This window comes from Ambystoma mexicanum, chromosome 1p, assembly GCF_040938575.1.
Source record: "Ambystoma mexicanum isolate Mex_15411 chromosome 1p, UKY_AmexF1_1, whole genome shotgun sequence".
NCBI lineage: Eukaryota > Metazoa > Chordata > Amphibia > Caudata > Ambystomatidae > Ambystoma > Ambystoma mexicanum.
In genome coordinates, this window is record NC_090921.1 from 296,242,764 (window position 1) to 296,260,037 (window position 17,274).

Below are 17,274 nucleotides of genomic sequence, written 5' to 3' on the forward strand. Positions count from 1 at the left end.
ACGGCACCTTGGGCATGAAAGAGGGGTGTGTCCTCAGCACCACCCTCGTATCGTGAAAAGTCAAGTATGGAGGCTTGCAGGATAGGGCCTGAATCTCTCCCACGAGTTGTGCGGAGGCGATGGCCACAACGAACGCTGTCTTCCACGACAGGAACTTCAACAGAGCCAAATGCAAGGGCTCGAATGGCGGCCCCATGAGCCTGGTCAGCACCATGTTGAGCTCCCATGTCGGGGCTGGGGCCTTCACCGCCGGGAACGATCGGAACAGTCCCATCATAAATTCCTTCACCAGTCGATGAGACCACAAGGACGGCCGTCCTGTAGTTCTGGTGTATCGGGAGATCGCTGCCAGATGTATCTTGATGGAAGCGTGAGCTAGTCCAGCTTTGGCCAGCAACAGTAGGTATGGTAGCACTTCAGGTGCCGTAATCCATAGAGGGTTGATCTTCTGTGCACGGCACCAGACGGAGAACCTCTTCCACTTATGCCCATAGCACTTGAGAGTTGAGGACGCCCTGGCCTTTGTAAGAACCTCTCTGCAGTCAGACGGGATATCGTACCCTCCAAACTCTAGTGCTGCAGGAGCCAGGCCTGCAAGTTCAGCGATTCCGGGTTGTGATGAAGAATGGCACCTCCCTCTCTGGAGAGAAGATCTGCGTCCATCGACAGCTTGACTGGTGGGGACGCTGAGAGGTCCAGAAGGTCCGGGAACCAGATCTGTCTCGGCCACGCCGGTGCGATGAGGATCATCCTGCACTGGGACCTCTTGAGCTGGCTGATGAGTCGAAGCAGCAGCGGCAACGGAGGAAACGCATACAGGAACAGGCCGTCCCAGGGGAACGAGGAAGTGTCGCTCATGTTCCTCGGCTGGGGAAACCTGCTGGCGAACCTCTGGCACTTGGAGTTTGTCGCAGTCGCGAACAGGTCGATCTGGGGTTTGCCCCATCGTTGGAAGAGCCTATCCACTTAATCCTGGCGTAGTTCCCACTCGTGGCACGAGCGCAGCTCCCTGCTGAGTGAGTCTGCGATGGTGTTTTTTATTCCTGCCAGATGGAAGGGAACCAGAAACATCCCCTGGGCGACGGCCCAGTGCCACATATCCTGGGCCTCCTTGGATAGGGCTGGGGATCTGGTGCCACCCTGCTTCCGGATGTAGAACATCGTGGTGGTGTTGTCGGTGAAGATCCTTACGACCTTGCCCTTGAGGAACGGGAGGCACAACTTTAGTGCTCAGAACACGGCGCAGAGCTCCAAGATGTTGATGTGGAGAGACCTTTTCCAGGAGCCAAAGGCCTCTTGCGTGGAGATCCCCAGTGTGCACACCCCATGCGTCCGTCGTCACCGTCTCCTGATGTGCCGGGGTCTGGAAGTTTGTGCCAGCCGTGAGGTGTGCACGGGTACCCCACCACTGAATCGCCCGACGGAAAACCTTGTTGAGCGGGATCTTGTCTTCGAAGCTGCCCGCCGCTTGCATCCAGTGGGCGTCTAGGAACTCCTTTCGAGGACGCATCCGTAGCCTGCACAGGCACACTAGGTAGATGCATGAGGACATCATTCCGAGGAGGGACTTAATGGATCTCACCCTGGCCACATCCGTGGCTAGCAGGTGCTGCACTTTGCCTAAGATGGCCTTAGTCCTTTCCTCCGACGGAGACGCCAATCGTTCCACTGTATCGAGCTTCGCTCCCAGAAACAGTGCCGCCTGCGACGGAACCCGATGGGATTTCGGGTAGTTGATGGAGAAACCCAGCTCCGTGAGTAAGCGGACGGTCTTCGCCTTGTGCTCGACGGCGAGTTCTCTTCTCCTTGCACGGATGAGCCAGTCGTCCAGGTAGGGGTAGACTTGGATCCCCTGCAGGCGCAGCCACGCCGCCACTGGTGCTAGGCACTTGGTGAACACCCTGGGTGCCGACTTCAATCCGAATGGCAGAGCTCTGAATTGGTAGTGGTGTCCTTGAACTACGAATCTGAGGAACTTTCGGTGCCCTTTTAGGATGGGGATGTGGAAGTAAGCATCTTCCAAGTCCAACGACGATGGGAAGTTGCCCTCCTCCAGCTGTCCCAGCACGTGCTGGAGAGTGACCATCCTGAACTTCTGTGCCTTGATGTATTTGTTCAACCGTCGTAGGTCCAGGATGGGACGCCAACCGCCTGTCTTCTTTCTGACTAGGAAGTATCTTGAGTATACTCCGGAGCCTCTTGGGGACGAGCTCAATGACACCTTTCTTGAGCATCGCCTTTACCTCCAACGGCAGTTGAGGGACGTGATTTTCCTTCCTGGCTACGGCCAGTTCAATCTTGCTTGGAGGCGGCCTTGGCCTCCTTGGCGACGACGACGAGATCCTTCTTGTGTGCCGCAACCTCTGTAGGCCTCCTGGGACGAGGAGCGGGCCGCCTGGCGGTACGTAGAGGAACCACAGCCTGAGCTCTTGGAGGCCCCGTGTCTGCCTCCTGCGCTCCGAAAGGGCCGTCGTTGCTGAAGGACTCCCAGGGCTCGGGCTGTCTCTGTGTCGGCCTTGATGGCCTGCAGCAACTCATACACCGTTTTCCCAAACAGGTTGTTGCTGTCGAACGGCATGTCCAACACCCTGGTCTGCACGTCCTGACGGACGTTTTCTCGCCTTGAACCAGCCTCGTCGTCGAAGGCAAACACTGTTGCCTAACTGGCGAAACCCGGTGTCGGCAATATCCGTTGCCACCGTTAAGGCGTGGTCCGACGCCACCTCACCTTCCTGCAGAATCTCTAGGGCCTCGTTGTCTGGTAGGAAGTCCAATAGGGGAGCTATCTTGTACCATAGCTCCCTGTCGTAACGGACCACAATCGCTAAGGCGTTGGCCGCTTTAATTGTCGTCACCGCCAACGAGATGACCCGACGCCCCATGGCGTCCAATTTCTTTCCCTCGCCGTCAGATGGGGAAGTGAAGGTTGGAACTGTTGCCCCGCCCCCTTCTTCTTGGCCGCCGCTGAGACGACCGAATCCAGCGTCGGCTGAGCCCTGAGGCACAAGGGGGTGGCGTCGGGGACCGGTACTTCTTCTCGTACCTGTCCCTCTTGGCAGGCGTCATGGACGGGTTCTTCAGGACCGCAAATCCCTCTTCCCAGATATCGTCGAGTAACGGTACCGCGAGGACCGTCTTTCTCTTGGCCTCTCGCCGTTGATATAGGAAACCTTCCTTCTTCTGTTCCTCGGGGCAGAGCTGGGAGTGCTCGGACGCCCTGGGGATCATGGCGTGAAAGGAGCCAATTTCATTGGGCGTGGAAGCCCGATGGGGTGGTGATGGATGGTCCATCCCGTCGTCACCACCTTCGTCATCCGTCCCCCTCGTCGTGTCCATCTCCGTGTCATCCCTGGCATCCGGAGAGGGCGATGAAGGCTCCACGGGCCGCGAGGGCATGAAGGGCGGGGGGGGGGGTGAACTCTCCTCCGCTTGTTCGGAGGGCTTCCCGACGGGCCCGGTTCTGGATCGTCCGCCGGGGTTCGTGGTAATCTCGTCCTCATCTCCGTGCATAAGGTTTGGATCACCATCAAAATGGCCACCGAGTTGTCCTGAGGCCTGAGGTTTGCAAACGTTGAACACAAAAACAGTGGAAAAAGTTGGAATAAGTGTATAGAAGTGTTACAAAATGATGGTAGAAGGTGGGGAATGGCAGAGTTTGAAAAATATATATACTTATTAAATTGGACAAAAATGCTGCTATATTGGGAGTAAGTATGATATTAGGAAGTTGAAGTAAATTAGGGTGCACTGGTAAAAATGCATGAAATTCACTGAAAAATCTTTGTTAAAGGGACAGTATGGTAAAGTTGCACTAATAACCAGTTCAATAAAAAAAAAAACGTGTTATATGGACGGTATGTTAAAAGTCAAACCGACAAACCTGAAATTCACCAGTTATGATAAGCTAAGCGACCATAACTCGCACCACCACTGCACTGCTAAGACTAACACCCAGGACATCAAAGATTACATCACAAATGTCATTGATGTGCTTGCACGAGCTGTTAATGTGAAAACTAATCTCGATTTGAAACAAATCCATATTAAATAACAGATTAAAGTTGTATTTTTTTGGGAAATTAAAAAACCTTTTTTTTTTTTTTTTTTTTACTCCAGAGCTTCCGAAAAAATGGGGTCAGATTTCCCCTTTTCTCTTTTACTTTCCAGTTGAGGGGGTGGGGAGGTGGGCGTGGTCCTTGTTTCAATGTGTGTTTAATTTTGTTCCTCCCTCGTGAGCTTCAGTTTGTACTTGCTTTCTTCTGGTATTTTAGCCATATTCCTTCCGGTCAGTAGTCGCCAGAAAATTATCCTAACAAAACAAAAAAGAAAAAAAGGCTGGATTGCAGGATTTTTCACACATGTTTAACCCCTTAAACTGTGGGAGTAACATTGCCATTTTTCGCCCAATGCTTACATTTTACAATGTTTACCTAACATGCATTCTATTTCAATGTGAGCTGGTTTGTGTTGCTGTTCTCTATAAACATTTTGGAAGGTGTGTGTGTGCGTGTGTGTGTGTGTCTACAGTGCTCATGATTATTAAAAAAATATGGCTTCCATATTTTGAGACAGTGCTATGTATTTACTCTTTTTATAACATTTGCCCACTTAGATGACTGGCAGAAAAGGACGTGTAGTGCGACGGTCGGACGGCTCCATAACCTTTGAATCCCGAGCAGAGCAGTGTCTGTCTATAGACAACATCAACCTCAAGGAGAAGGAGCGCTTCATGAATGGAGACAAAGTGAGTCTGGGACAGAGGTTGAGAATGGTGGGTGAGGGGAGAGGGGTGGGCAATGGCCAGGGGCCGTGGGCTTTTCCGTATGGTCTCCCGAGGTGCCCTTTCTCTTGCGCTGATGAAATCAGCCTGCAAAAGTGCATTGATCTGGTGTAGTTTAAGGTTTTCAAAAGCAAAGGGGTACTCACAAAACAGTATATATGTTTCTGGGGCTACTATGTGCATTTTTGTATCCCCGGTTCACAGCTAATCTCATACACTTCCTGAGTGAATGTGTATTTCCCACATCCTCGGCATGCACCTCTTCTTCAATGGCAACATCCTCAAAGCATTGCAAGGGGTTGTGTGGTTTGCAGACATGGTCATATACCATGCATAATACCCTATACACAGCAAGAAACAAATGAAAGCAGACAGCAAGGAAAATTAACCCATAAATTGTTGTAAATGACTACTTAAAACAGAATATAAATCTTGGAGAGGTAATGCGGGTGGGGGGACAATGTGTGGGGGCCTTTTTCAGTTGAAGTGTCCTGATTTTTAGTTTGAGGTGGACTGGAGCCATAAGTGCAGGCATAGTTACATCTTTGATTGCCCTGTGCAAAAACCACAGTTTGAGTATGTACACCAGGGCCCCGGAAGTGAGTGGCGGCTAGTTAGAAGACCATCAAGGTAGAACCTCAACCATCCTTGCCAGTCCGCTATATTCAAGATAATCCAACCACCTTTCGAGGCATTCAGATACCTGGCGATCGTCCTGCCATCTACTCTGCACCACAGGGAGTAGGCTTGTACACAAGAGGAATGCTGGTGCATAATATTGCATCTATCAGCCTGTGCAGGTATTGGACAGAAGAATGTTGAGTTGTTAGGTGATCATATGCTTGAAGCCCAAGTGCAGCAATGGCACTGCCAAATGGCACACAGCAACATAGGGCCCACTCCAGTAGCTGTTTAGCATTTTCAAACTGCATCTATGATGGGTTCTTGTTTAGCACTGCTTTCAAGCAGTGTCCCAGTGCTACATGGGGAAGAGCAGAATGGGAGAGTGAGGAGAGAGGGTGGCAAGGGGTGCAAAATAATCTAGGAAGCACCAGCTTTGTGTGCTCCATGAAGGCCTCTTCTAAGCAGGTTCCCCTGGCTCATCTAGGACCATCAAGGATAACATTGGCTTTCTTGCCCCTACTCTTGCTGATTTCTGCAATCACTCTTTTGTCACAGGATCTTTTCCCTCCTCCTTTAAGCACTCCCTTTTGCGCCCACTCTTGGAAAAAACCTTCATCAGATCCTACCTGCCAACTCCCGCCCTATTTCCTTCACTTCTTTTCTGGGGAAACTGAGGAGAAGTTGGTTTGCCCCAACTCAACTCACACACTAAACTTGTTGGTGGTCTCCATGACCCTCAATCTGGATTCTGAGCATACAGTGGCACAGAAACTGCTTTCTGAGCACCCGTGAAGAACTGCTTGTTGGGGAGAATTCTCAGAAATGTGCTAATTCGCTTCTACCTTAGAGACCCCCTAGCCCTTTTGCTGTACTTCACGACTCTTAATTTCTAACCTGGAGAGAGTGAGACCTTTTTCCCACTCTCATGTATTTTTTTCATTGATTTGAACACGGTTTCTTTTGACTTTGGAGTCTGACTTAAATACTAAGCACTTGATCTGGTGTTCCTCTCCCTGGCAATTGGTTCCTGCAGCAGCAATGGAAGTACAGCCAGCTCTGAGAGGATATTCAGATGACTTCGCTTTGGGGTATATTGGTCCCACCAACCCAAGGGGAGAAGTCTTCTTGTTGCAGGGCTTCTCTAGTCAATACGAAATTGGAGTTTCAGCACAGCAGCAGGGCTTCACCGTGCAAACCAATGGTCCAGGAGTTGCAGCAGGCGTCCTCTTCAAGTTCTTCTTCGGATTCCTTGTGTCCAGTGGTCGACGCTGCCTTACAAGCAAAAAGCCTCACCTTTTATGCAGGTTTCTCTCATTCATTCCAGACTAGCTGTCAGTCACCCAGCAGTTAGCTGGCCAATCACCTAAGAGTGCCTTCCTGTCTCCTAGAAGACTAGACACAGGGAGTTACGGGCACCTCCCTCGCTTCCTGCCCCTGCCAGACACACTGGAGCCAGAGGCGAGCTTCACTCGTGAATCCCACGAAAGACGAAATTAACAAAGGGACCAAACCTGGTACATTGACAAAAATGGCACCCTTGGGTGCTTTACTGCAGCTGCGAACGCAGCCCGCAGGAAATGCACACCACAGTAGTTAAAAGTAAACCACTGCCACCAGCCATTCATCGAGGAAAGGGTAACATAACATTTGTTACATGAGAAGTTAGACAAAGGGGACACTAAGTAACTCCTCCAGCACCCTATTGTAAGATTGTGTGTGCTGGGTCTAGAAAGTTACAAGTGTAAGTAAAGTCAATTTCACTTCACTGCTCTTGGAAACAGTAGTTTATCCAAAAGGAGGTATTCAAACCTTTGGGGAAATCTGAAAGACTTCCCTGTGTCACTGCACTGAAGGTGCTGTGTGACACAATGTAAAAGATTATGCCTATGGATTTTGTCAGACTCCACAACCAAGAGAAACACAGCATAGCACCATTGTACGCAGATTTGCATGGTTGAGGAAGTCTGGTTTTGCACCAGATGTGCAATCCAATCTCCTCAACATGCCCTTTGACAGTTATCACCTTTTTGGCAACAAGGATGACGAAAGCCTTGAGAAGTTGGACCTCTAAGGCGGCAGCCAAATCTTTCGGTGGCGCTATTAGGCAGCCTCCACCTTTTTGCCCTAGTGAACAGACTTGGAAGGGTAGATCTTTTCGCTACTACTCCTCAGTTGGAAGAGAGAGCGGAATGGCTGGTCAAAGAGGCCAAAGAAAGTTCCCTCGTGGTGGACGAGGGAGAGGTGCGAAGCCAGCTCAAGCAGGGGCATCTTTACCATCTGCCACTGCATCAGCCTCTCTGAGGTCTTGAGTCACAACTCACCAGTGGGGGGGCAGACTGTCTCAGCATCTAGAAGAATGGCAAGACATTACTTCGGATGCTTGGGCACTGGAAACCATAGCCCACGGTTATTGCCTTCCTTTCATACAGAGACCTCAGAGCAATCCACCGGGGAGGCACTCTTTGAGGTTTCCAGACCTGCTCCTTGTGCAGGAAATTTTAACTCTGCCAGAGAAAGGTGCTATAGCGTCGGTACCTGTAGCAGAGAGGAACAAGGGTTGATAGTCTCCATATTTCCTGAGCCCCAAGGACGACAGGGGACTGAGACCCATCTTAGACTTGAGAAACTTGAACAGGTTCCTCGGGAAGGACAAGTTCAAGATGGTCACCCTTTTTTTTTTGTTCTTTTGTTTTTTTTTTTTGTTTTTTTTTTTTAGATCCTTGAGGCCCTCCAACACTATTGGATGGTGTCATTGGACCTTCAGTATGCTTATTTACATGTGCCAATCCATCTCTAGCACAGAAAATACCTGAGGTTCGCAGTTAGCGGTTCTCATCAGTTGCAATCTGACCTCCGCCCGAGGGCTTTCACCAAAACATATGGCGGTGGTGGCAGTGAGTCTCAGGAGAGGGGGGGATTCAGGTCTACTCCTACCTGGATGATTGGCTGATCATTGTGCGTTCTCCTGAACAAGTCTGGTTCATCTAAACGTCACCTGCCAATCTCTTCACAGACTGGGTTTCTCCCTAAACTACAATAATTCCCATATGACACCTTCTCAAAAGCTCCAGTTCATCAGAGCTGTTCTGGATACGTCCTTGGGAAAGAGCTAGTCACCCGAGGTGAAGGCTCAAGACATTCTACAGGTGGTCAACAAATTTCAAAGTGCCCAGCATCTCCCGGCCTTTGATTTTCTGAGGTTGCTCGGCCTCATGGCATCCTGAATCTTTCTGGTGCCAGAGGCCCACCTGAGAATGAGATCCCTCCAATGGGCACTCGGAACTCAATGATCCCAGTTCTCAGGAAAGATGTCGGACCTACTTCAGGTTCCAAACAGGGTCGCACAGGATCTTCTGTGGTGGGCCTGTGAGGACAACATTCTGAAGGGAGAAACCTTTTGGCAACCATGGCCGGAGATACCAGTAGTGACGGACGCCTCACTCACAGGGTGGGGTGCCCACACCAACAATCTGACAGCAGTCGTTTGTCTCCATTGGAGTCCAAACTGTATATCAACCTTTTGGGCGCTGAGGGCAATCAGACTAGCACTGGAGGCCTTCCTGCCCTCTGTGTCGGGAAAGACAGTCCTGATAATGACGGACAACAAAGTGGCCATGTACTACCTCAACAAGAGAGGTGTAGAGAGGCAATGCAGCTCAGGTACTGAGCAATTCAACTGGGAACTAGCTCAGGAAGTCTTTCAAGAGATCTTCACCCTTTGGGGAACCCCTCAAGTGGATCTGTTCGCGACCAGTGTCAACCGGAAGTGCAAACTGTACTGTTCCGGGGGGGGGCGGTGTTCGTAGTGGACTGGGAATTTCCCCTCCTGTATGAGTTTCCTCCAGTCCCCATCATTCCTCACGTGATCAGGGGGTTGAGAAAGTTCGGGAAACACAAGATCGTAATTGTCCCAGATTGGGCCAGGAGGACGTGGTACCCGGACCTTCTGGACATGTCCATCTGTCCTCCAATACGCCTTCTACTAAGAGAGGAACTTCTCTTGCAAGAGGAGGGTCATGTTCTCCATCCAGAGGTCAAAACACTCAGCCTTCGTGCATGGTTTCTGAGAGGCTGAGATACAAGGATTGGGACCTCCCGGATGACATAATGGAGATTTTGATTTCGGCCAGAATGCCAGCAACAAAGTCTTTGTACCGTTGCAACAAATTCTGCAACTGGTGCAGAGACAAGTTTGTAGACAATTTTCAATGTAAAACAACTGAGGTGTTATCCTTTCTACTAACCTTAGCCAATCTGGGGATTCAAATTGGAACTATAAAGGGCTATTTGGTGGCGCTATCTATCTTTATGCGCTTGTCTGCAGAATGTTCATGTTTCAAGATTCCACTGGTGACACCATTTCTAAAGGGGCTCACCAATGTGTTTCCCCCATCTCCTCTCCAGGTTCCAATTTGGGACCTTAATCTGGTACTAAAATGTTTAATGTGTGCACCATTTGAGCCTTTACACTAATGTCCATTCAGGTTGTTAAGCTTTAAAATTATCCTCTTGGTAGCTCTAACTTCAGCCTGTAGAGATTGAATTGCAGGCACTTTCATCCAAGCCACCCTTTACTATTTTCCATAAGGCTAGGGTTGTTCTAAGGGTTATGCCTTCATTCTTACCCATAATCATTTCTGATTTTCATGGTATGCAACTTGATCTTCTCGTATAAGCGCCTAATGAGCAAATAATGAAATAAATAAATAATAAAGCAGTAAAATGAAGCAGTCTTGACAGCGAGTTAGAACGTAATCGGGAAGCACAGTAGGACAAATGGAAATAGTTCAGTGAGGTTCAAGGAATGGATTAGCTTGCAATCCCCCCCCCCCACCACCCACATTCTCTGCAGAAAGACCATATTCACCAGATTCCCCACCTAATTGATTTCCTTAACCTGGAGAGCTCTGAGATGGTTCATTAAATGGAGGGCAAGCTGGGGGCACTTAGATGGAAGCGGTGTCTGGAAGGTCATCAGGATTTCAGCAGGTAGTGTTAAGGGACTGCATGTGTCACTGCTCCAAGTAGCATATACAGCTGCTGTTCATGCTTTCTTTTAAAACCAACAGCTGAAAGGTCAACAAAAATGCGCAAAGATTGCCTTGGTTGCCACAGTATCCTGTCCCCTCTCTGTTGGAAGTTTGGCAGTGTGCATATGTCCTTGACAGGTGTTGTGCATACTACTGCCAGTGGGTGCTTGCATTTGGATTGTTTTACAGATAATTCAGTGTTCTGCCAAATTATCAAAATATGTCTGACTACTTTGGTCTACTCTATTTAAGTGTAAATCGAGCTGGGAAGGGCTGATGTGGTGAACAAGGAAATGAGCAACAGAAATGCTTTGCGCACAGGGAATTACTTTGAGGAAAAACTAGCAAAGGCTTTGGGAAGTGAAGGCATCCAATGTATGAGTCTTGGGGAGAATTCTCATTTCTGTTAATTTCCTTCTACCTTAGAGACCCCTAGTTCTTTTGCTGGACTTAAGATTTTTAATTTTGATCCTGGAGCGAGTGAGACCTTTTTTCCCTACTCTCGTGTTTTTATCTGATTTGAACCCTGTGTTTCTTTTGGTTTTGGAGTCTGACAAACTCCTTAGGCATCATCTTTTTGTATTGTGACACACAGCACCCTCCATGCACTGTCACAGAGAAATCCTTTGCATTTCTCAAAGGTTTAAATACCTTCTCTTAGATAAACTACTGTTTACAAAAGTGAAATTGACTTTGCTTTCATTTTCTCTTACATAGCGTGCTGGAGGGGTTACCCCTTTGTCTACCTGCTCATGTAACATTTTGTGTTACTTTTTCTACAATTAATGGCTTCTGGCAGTGGTTTATTTTTCCTACCATTGTGCGTTTTTACCGCAGGCTGAAATCTCAGCTGCAGTATTGCACCCATGAGTGCCCATTTTCTCAAAATGGCCCTCGTCTTCTTTTTTCGCCATTTCTTGTTGCAAAGGTCCTTCTTGAGATTTACTCTGTGCACCAAACCAGGTATGGCCCCTTTGTTCGTTAGGTCTTTAGCGGGATTCACTGGTGATGCCCGCCTCTGGCTCCAGCGTGTCTGGCAGGGCAGGAAGCAAGGGAGGTACCCGAAACTCCATGTGCTTAGTCTCCTTGGTTACAGGAATGCACCCAAAGGTGATTGGCTGGTTGGCTGTCCTTGGAGGACACCCATCCTACTGTGCGTGACAGCTAGGCTGCGAGTGAATGGGAGAAACTTGCATAAGAGGCAATGTCTTTTGAAAGGTAAGCAGAGTCGACGACTGGACGAAAGAACCGAAGAAGAAACTGGAAAAGAAGCTTGCTGCACCCTCCTGGACCTTTGGTTTGCCTGGTGAAGCCTTGCTGCATTGCTGAAGCTCTGAATTTCTAATCGACTAGAGAAGCCTGGAAAGGACGACTTCTCCCATTGGGTTGGTGGGACCAAACGGCCCCAAGACGAACTTGCCTGGAAGCCCTCTCTCTGCTGGCTGTACTTCTTTGCTGCTGCAGGAACCGCATGCCTGGGGACGGGAACACCAGGACGAGTGAATCGCCTTTAAGCCAGACCCGAGCTCCAGGAATATTCTCCGGACTCACCCGAAGCAGCACTAAATAAGCCTGAGCCACCTCAACAGAGTGCTGGACCCCAAAAGGAAGCAAAGTCCACAAGGTGTCCAAGAACCGCGGTGGTGCTCTTTGCGAGTAGCTGAAAACGCAAAGTGCCGCTGATCTGGAGTGTGCCCATTGCTGCTGCCAACCTTCAAACCATGATGCAGGAGTCCCCAGACGTCTTCTCTCTTGTCCCCACGACTGAGCTCCAGGAACAACAGGATCTGCAAGAATACAACAGGAACAGAAGCCAGCCTGAACCTTTTCTTCAGACTCTAGGCACTGTGTAACTAGGGGCACTTACCTCTGGTTGTGTGTCGCTTGCTTGCTTTTACTGGAGACTTCTATTTGCTGCCTTTTGCAGATTTGCTTGCATCTTTGCTCTACACAAGCCTCCCAGCTTGTGGCCCAACAGTGATTTCTTTTTACAACAAACTCTCTAACATTGTGCAAGTGTTAAAGTGAATGCTTTACTGTCTAATTCCTCCCTTCTTAGAGACCCCCAGCTCTTGGCATTTCTTTTATTTTAACCTGGAATGAGGGAGCCCTTTTTCTCACCCACCCATGTCCACAGTGTTCTAGTTATTTAAGTCACCTCAGGGTGTAGGAAGTGTCTGTGTGCCATCCCAAATGGGTATCTACTGATTTAAAGAAACTGAGTGTGTAGGTTTGATGCATGTGTTTGTGTTACATATACTCCTATGTCCCGTCCCCTTTCCTCCATACTTTTGGGACATTCCGTCCTGTGGGATGGGACCGGAGCACTTTTTGTAAAAAAGCATAAAATTGAAAAATGTGTCCTTCTCTTTTTACGCGGGGTACCGCATGCAGCCGTATCCCCGCCGTCCTTAGTTCTGCCCCGCGCATCGCCCTTCAGTCCTTTTCTCCGCACGCTCGGGGCTAGACGAACTAGCATCGCCGGGAAGACCTTTTTTCTTTCCCATTGTTCTTCTTGCGAGCGTCTCTTCGCTAGGGCGGATCACCATTCTCTCTGCTTGGAGTGTCTGGGACCGGAACACCGTTGGGACTTGTGTTTCTTCTGCAATTCCCTTTCGGTTCGGGCACTTAAACGTCGCCTTCATAGGTAGGAGGAAATCTTCCAGAAGGTTAATCCATCGCATTTCCCACTATTCATTGATGGAAAGAAGAGACGCCCAGTCAGTTCTTTACTTTTCAGGGCACCCTGGCCAGGGGACTCCTTCCCGGGGTCCTCCAAGTCCAGGAGGGGCTTCAAAAGCTCTGCTACCGGGTTTATCCCTGAGGTGCCTTGCAGGCCTAATAGGCATACCAGGGTTTTCTCCGAGGGTTTCCACGAGGGGCCTGCCTATACCGGATCATGATCCGAGGTACACCGATCAGGTGCTAATAGCCAGCATAGTCGTGCTGAGGCATGGGTACCGGAGTTCGCTCCAAGGTCTCCTTGTCTGGAGCTTCCCACACAGACACCGGGGTGCGCCCTGAAGCCTCTGAAGCCTTCTGTACGGGTTTGAGGTCCCTCTCGAGGGAGCTATTAAGACCGGACTCTGTTCCGAGGTTCCTCTTAACGAAGCTAAGGTGTGTAGCAACAGAACTGAGAGACCTGTAAAGGTCTTGTCTGTGAGGTGGATTCCTCAACTTTCCCATGCTCGCGAGGTACCCGTTCTGTTGAGGGGGCACAGGGAGAGGTCATTGACCGTAACTCCTCTGTTACCGGCGTTGCTGGGGTTCCTCCTTTGGAGGCTAATTCAAGGGACAGGATGTCCAGTAAACATCCAAGGCCCCATAGTACCGGCTCTGTTGGGGATCCTTGTCTCAAGGCTAAAATTTCAGTCAAGTCCCCTGACCAATCTGTGGAGTCAACTGCCTCATCTTCGAGACAAGTCAGTCACTCTAGAAACTTGTGTAGTACATGCTTATACCAAAGGTTGCCTATTATACCTAACTATTGCCAAGAGGACAAGGTTGGTGCATTCTCCCCAGGCATGCAATGTTGCCTAACAGCAAGACTTTTGTGCTATCTTCAAGGTGTGTCTCAACTCCCCTTGACTTTGTTCAATTGACATTGGCTGTCCTGGTTCCCTGAAGACTCTTCTTACCCTCTGACTTTGTTGTTTGATCGGTCCCTCCAAAAAATCATGCATAAGTTACTTGTATAGCTGGGAAGGGGTTAACCTATATTGCATTGGGGTATTAGAAAATGCTTACCTGTGTTAATAAACTTGTTAACCTTTGTTTCCATCCCTAACCTATTCCTTTTTCCACAAACCTCAGTATTGCCTTAAGTGTATAAGTGATACATCAATGTCCACCGTGTCCTAGCAATTGAATTCACCTCAGGGTGTAGGAAGTATCCGTCTGCCATCCCAATAGGGTATCTACTTACTTACTGAAACTGAGGGAATGTATTTTTGAAGTGTATTTTATTGCTACATTTTGCCCTTTTCTAAAGAAGGCTTATTTTAAAACTGACGGTTAAATTAATAAATAATTATTTGAATAAGAAACCTTGAGTATAAGTGTTACTTGAATACCTGTCACTGTGAACCTTTGTTTCGAGGGGATTGGGTCCTCCGACGTATTCCATATCTATGACAGGTAATCACCACAGCTGTGCTGATTACCTGTCATAGATATGGAATACGTCGTCGGACCATCTCATCGAAAGAACGTTACCAGGTAAGAAAGTAACTTGTTCTACACCTCTGCAGCTCCCATTGACCACTCTTGAGATAAGTCCGGCTGTTCAGTCACTCAACTTGTATAGTACAGACCTATACCAAAGGTTGGGTTGCATATTGCCAAGTGTACAAGGCTGGTGTAGTCTACCACAGGGTTACCACATACAATCTTGCCCAACAGTGAGCAGCCACAGATATGGCCTTGAGATATTAAAATGTTTTGCCAGTTCTGCCATCATTCCGTGTTAGGCAAAGTTTGTAAAGGGTACCCTTTGGGACCACTACACACAACTAGGACTCCAGGTGTAAGCAAAACCAACCTTTGGTATAAGTCTGTACCACACAGTTTTTGGTAGCGAGCTGAGCAGCCAGGCGTATCTCAAGAGGTAATGTGAGCTTGTAAGGGTGTTACACATAGGTCTACAATGACAAGTATTCATATAGACACTTGTACTCAGGGTTTCTTGGTAAAAACACTTCTTAATTCATTACACAATCATTTATAAAGTATTCACTAAATGAGGCAACCATTACCACACAAACAGAATATTACAATACTGATTACTAAGCAGTTGAGCGCCCTTGAAGTCGGAGCCAAATAGTATTGAAGTAGGAGCAAAAAGGCATAAATTGATAAAACAAATATTGCAGTTACTTTAAAACAGTGCAAATAATTTGAGTTCACTAGAGGAGTTGATTCAATGCAATAGGTAGGCCAATGTCAATGGGTTAGTGTCTTGTGTAAGTATTTGTATTTATTTTATTTATAAAGCGCAGCCAGGCCCGTGGGCAAACGGGCGCGTAAGTTAGATCTGGTTACAGTTACATTTGAGTGCAGTAAACAAGGGTTACGTTACGGTTGCAGATAGGTACATACTTAGTATTACAGATACATACATACATAGTCTGAAATAAATACATTAATTACAAAATATACCGTTGGCAGTCAGTCGTTCTGGGATCTGGAAGGTTAGGCTGTCATAGAGTCCATGTTGTGAAGCGAACGCTTCGTGTTGCGTTTGAATAGGTTAAATGAGAGTTCTGACCTAAGGAGTGCGGGGAGTGTGTTCCATAGTTTCGAAGCTTGTACGGGAAAGCTAGCTCCACCCGAGTTATGGAGTTTGAATCTCGGTATGGACATAGTGTTAGCTTGAGCTGCTCTAAGTGGTCTTGATGATGTATGAGGTGTAAGTTGGTTGGTGAGGTAGGCTGGTGCAAGGTTGGCCCTGGCTTTGTGTGTGAGGGCCAGAGTTTTGAGGGATATTCTGTGCTCTACTGGGAGCCAGTGTAGATTGCGTCTCGTCTCAGAAATATGTGACTTTTTAGGGATGTTGAGGGCAGCCCTGATGGCATTATTTTGAATTACTTGCAGTTTGTGAATATTTTTGTGGCTAGTGCCTAAGTAAAGGACATTACAATAGTCTATTTTGGACAGGACTAATGCTCTAGCAAGAGTAATGCAATTGGGTGAGGAGATGAACGGCCTACATGCAGTGATCAATTTGCAAGTGTAGGCGGCTGATGATGCTACTGCATTAGTTTGTTTGCAAGAAGATAAGGTGGCATCAATGTAGATGCCAAAGGTTTTAGTGTTGTTTGAAACAGGGATGAGATTACCATCTATAGTGAAAGATTTGAAAGCGGAGTTAAGATTTTTTAGTTTGGCGTGAGTGCCAAGGATAATCAGCTCCGTTTTTTTCGTCATTGAGACAAAGTCCATGATGTGCCATCCATGCTTGTATTACTGAGTATATTTCATTGAGGGTTTTGCTGTCTGTTTCATAGTTACCCGAGATAGGAATGAGTATCTGGGTGTCATCCGCATAATTAGTATACGTGACACCCAGATAGTCAAGGATATCAAAGTAAAAACGGTTCTGGTATTTAAAACTGAAATATCTTTGCCACGGTTCTTAGAAGTAGTTCACGGAAGAAAGGTTTTTATGTCGGTTCACAAGCTGACTAGGCCTAGAAGTTGCCAAAGTTCCACAATCTTTTGCGGCGAGAGGTAAGTTCTCTCGGTCAGGTTTCCACAGTACCTTATATTGAAGAAAAAGATGCAGCTGAAGACTTCTGTTCCTGGCAGTTCCTGCAGATCTCGCTGTTCCTGAGCCTCAGTCGTGGGGACAAGAGGGAGGATGTCGGGGGACTCCTGCACTGCACAGGGACGGATCACAAAGCTGGCAAATGGGCAAATCTTCGATTATGGTTGCTGTTCTTAAAACACAGAAGCTGGTGTCCTTCTCCCTGGTTAATCCTAACCAGCTTAGAGAAATGTATCTAGTTGTCTTACGAGTTGATTGGTCCTACCAACTCAAAGGAAGTAGTCGTCGTTGAAGGGGTTTTTCTGTCAAGATGAACTTGGCGATTTGGACCTGCGGCAGGGCTCCACCGGGCAAACCAACGGTCCAGTAGTTGCAGCAGCCGTCCTCTTCCAGCTCGTCTTCGGATCTTTCATTCCAGTGGTCAACTCTGCCTTCCAAGCTAAGAGACTCGCCTTTTAAACAGTTTTCTCCCTTTCATTCCAGTCTAGCTGCCACTTACCGCTAGGGTTACTGTCCTTGCCGGGCAGTCAGCCAGCCAATCACGCTAGAGTGCATTTTGGTCTCCTAGGAGACTA

General features: G+C 48.2%; 1 protein-coding gene across 6 annotated transcripts in view; it reads left to right on the top strand.

The window, feature by feature from the left end:
* The window catches only part of SBNO2 (strawberry notch homolog 2), a 1,228,831-nt gene that overhangs the window by 793,622 nt on the left and 417,935 nt on the right, over nucleotides 1-17,274 (top strand). For all 6 annotated transcript variants that reach the window (XM_069647284.1, XM_069647292.1, XM_069647268.1 and 3 more), the window contains one exon: nucleotides 4,613-4,744. In XM_069647284.1, coding sequence (XP_069503385.1) covers nucleotides 4,613-4,744 — 132 coding nt within the window. The remainder of the gene's footprint in view (nucleotides 1-4,612; nucleotides 4,745-17,274) is intronic.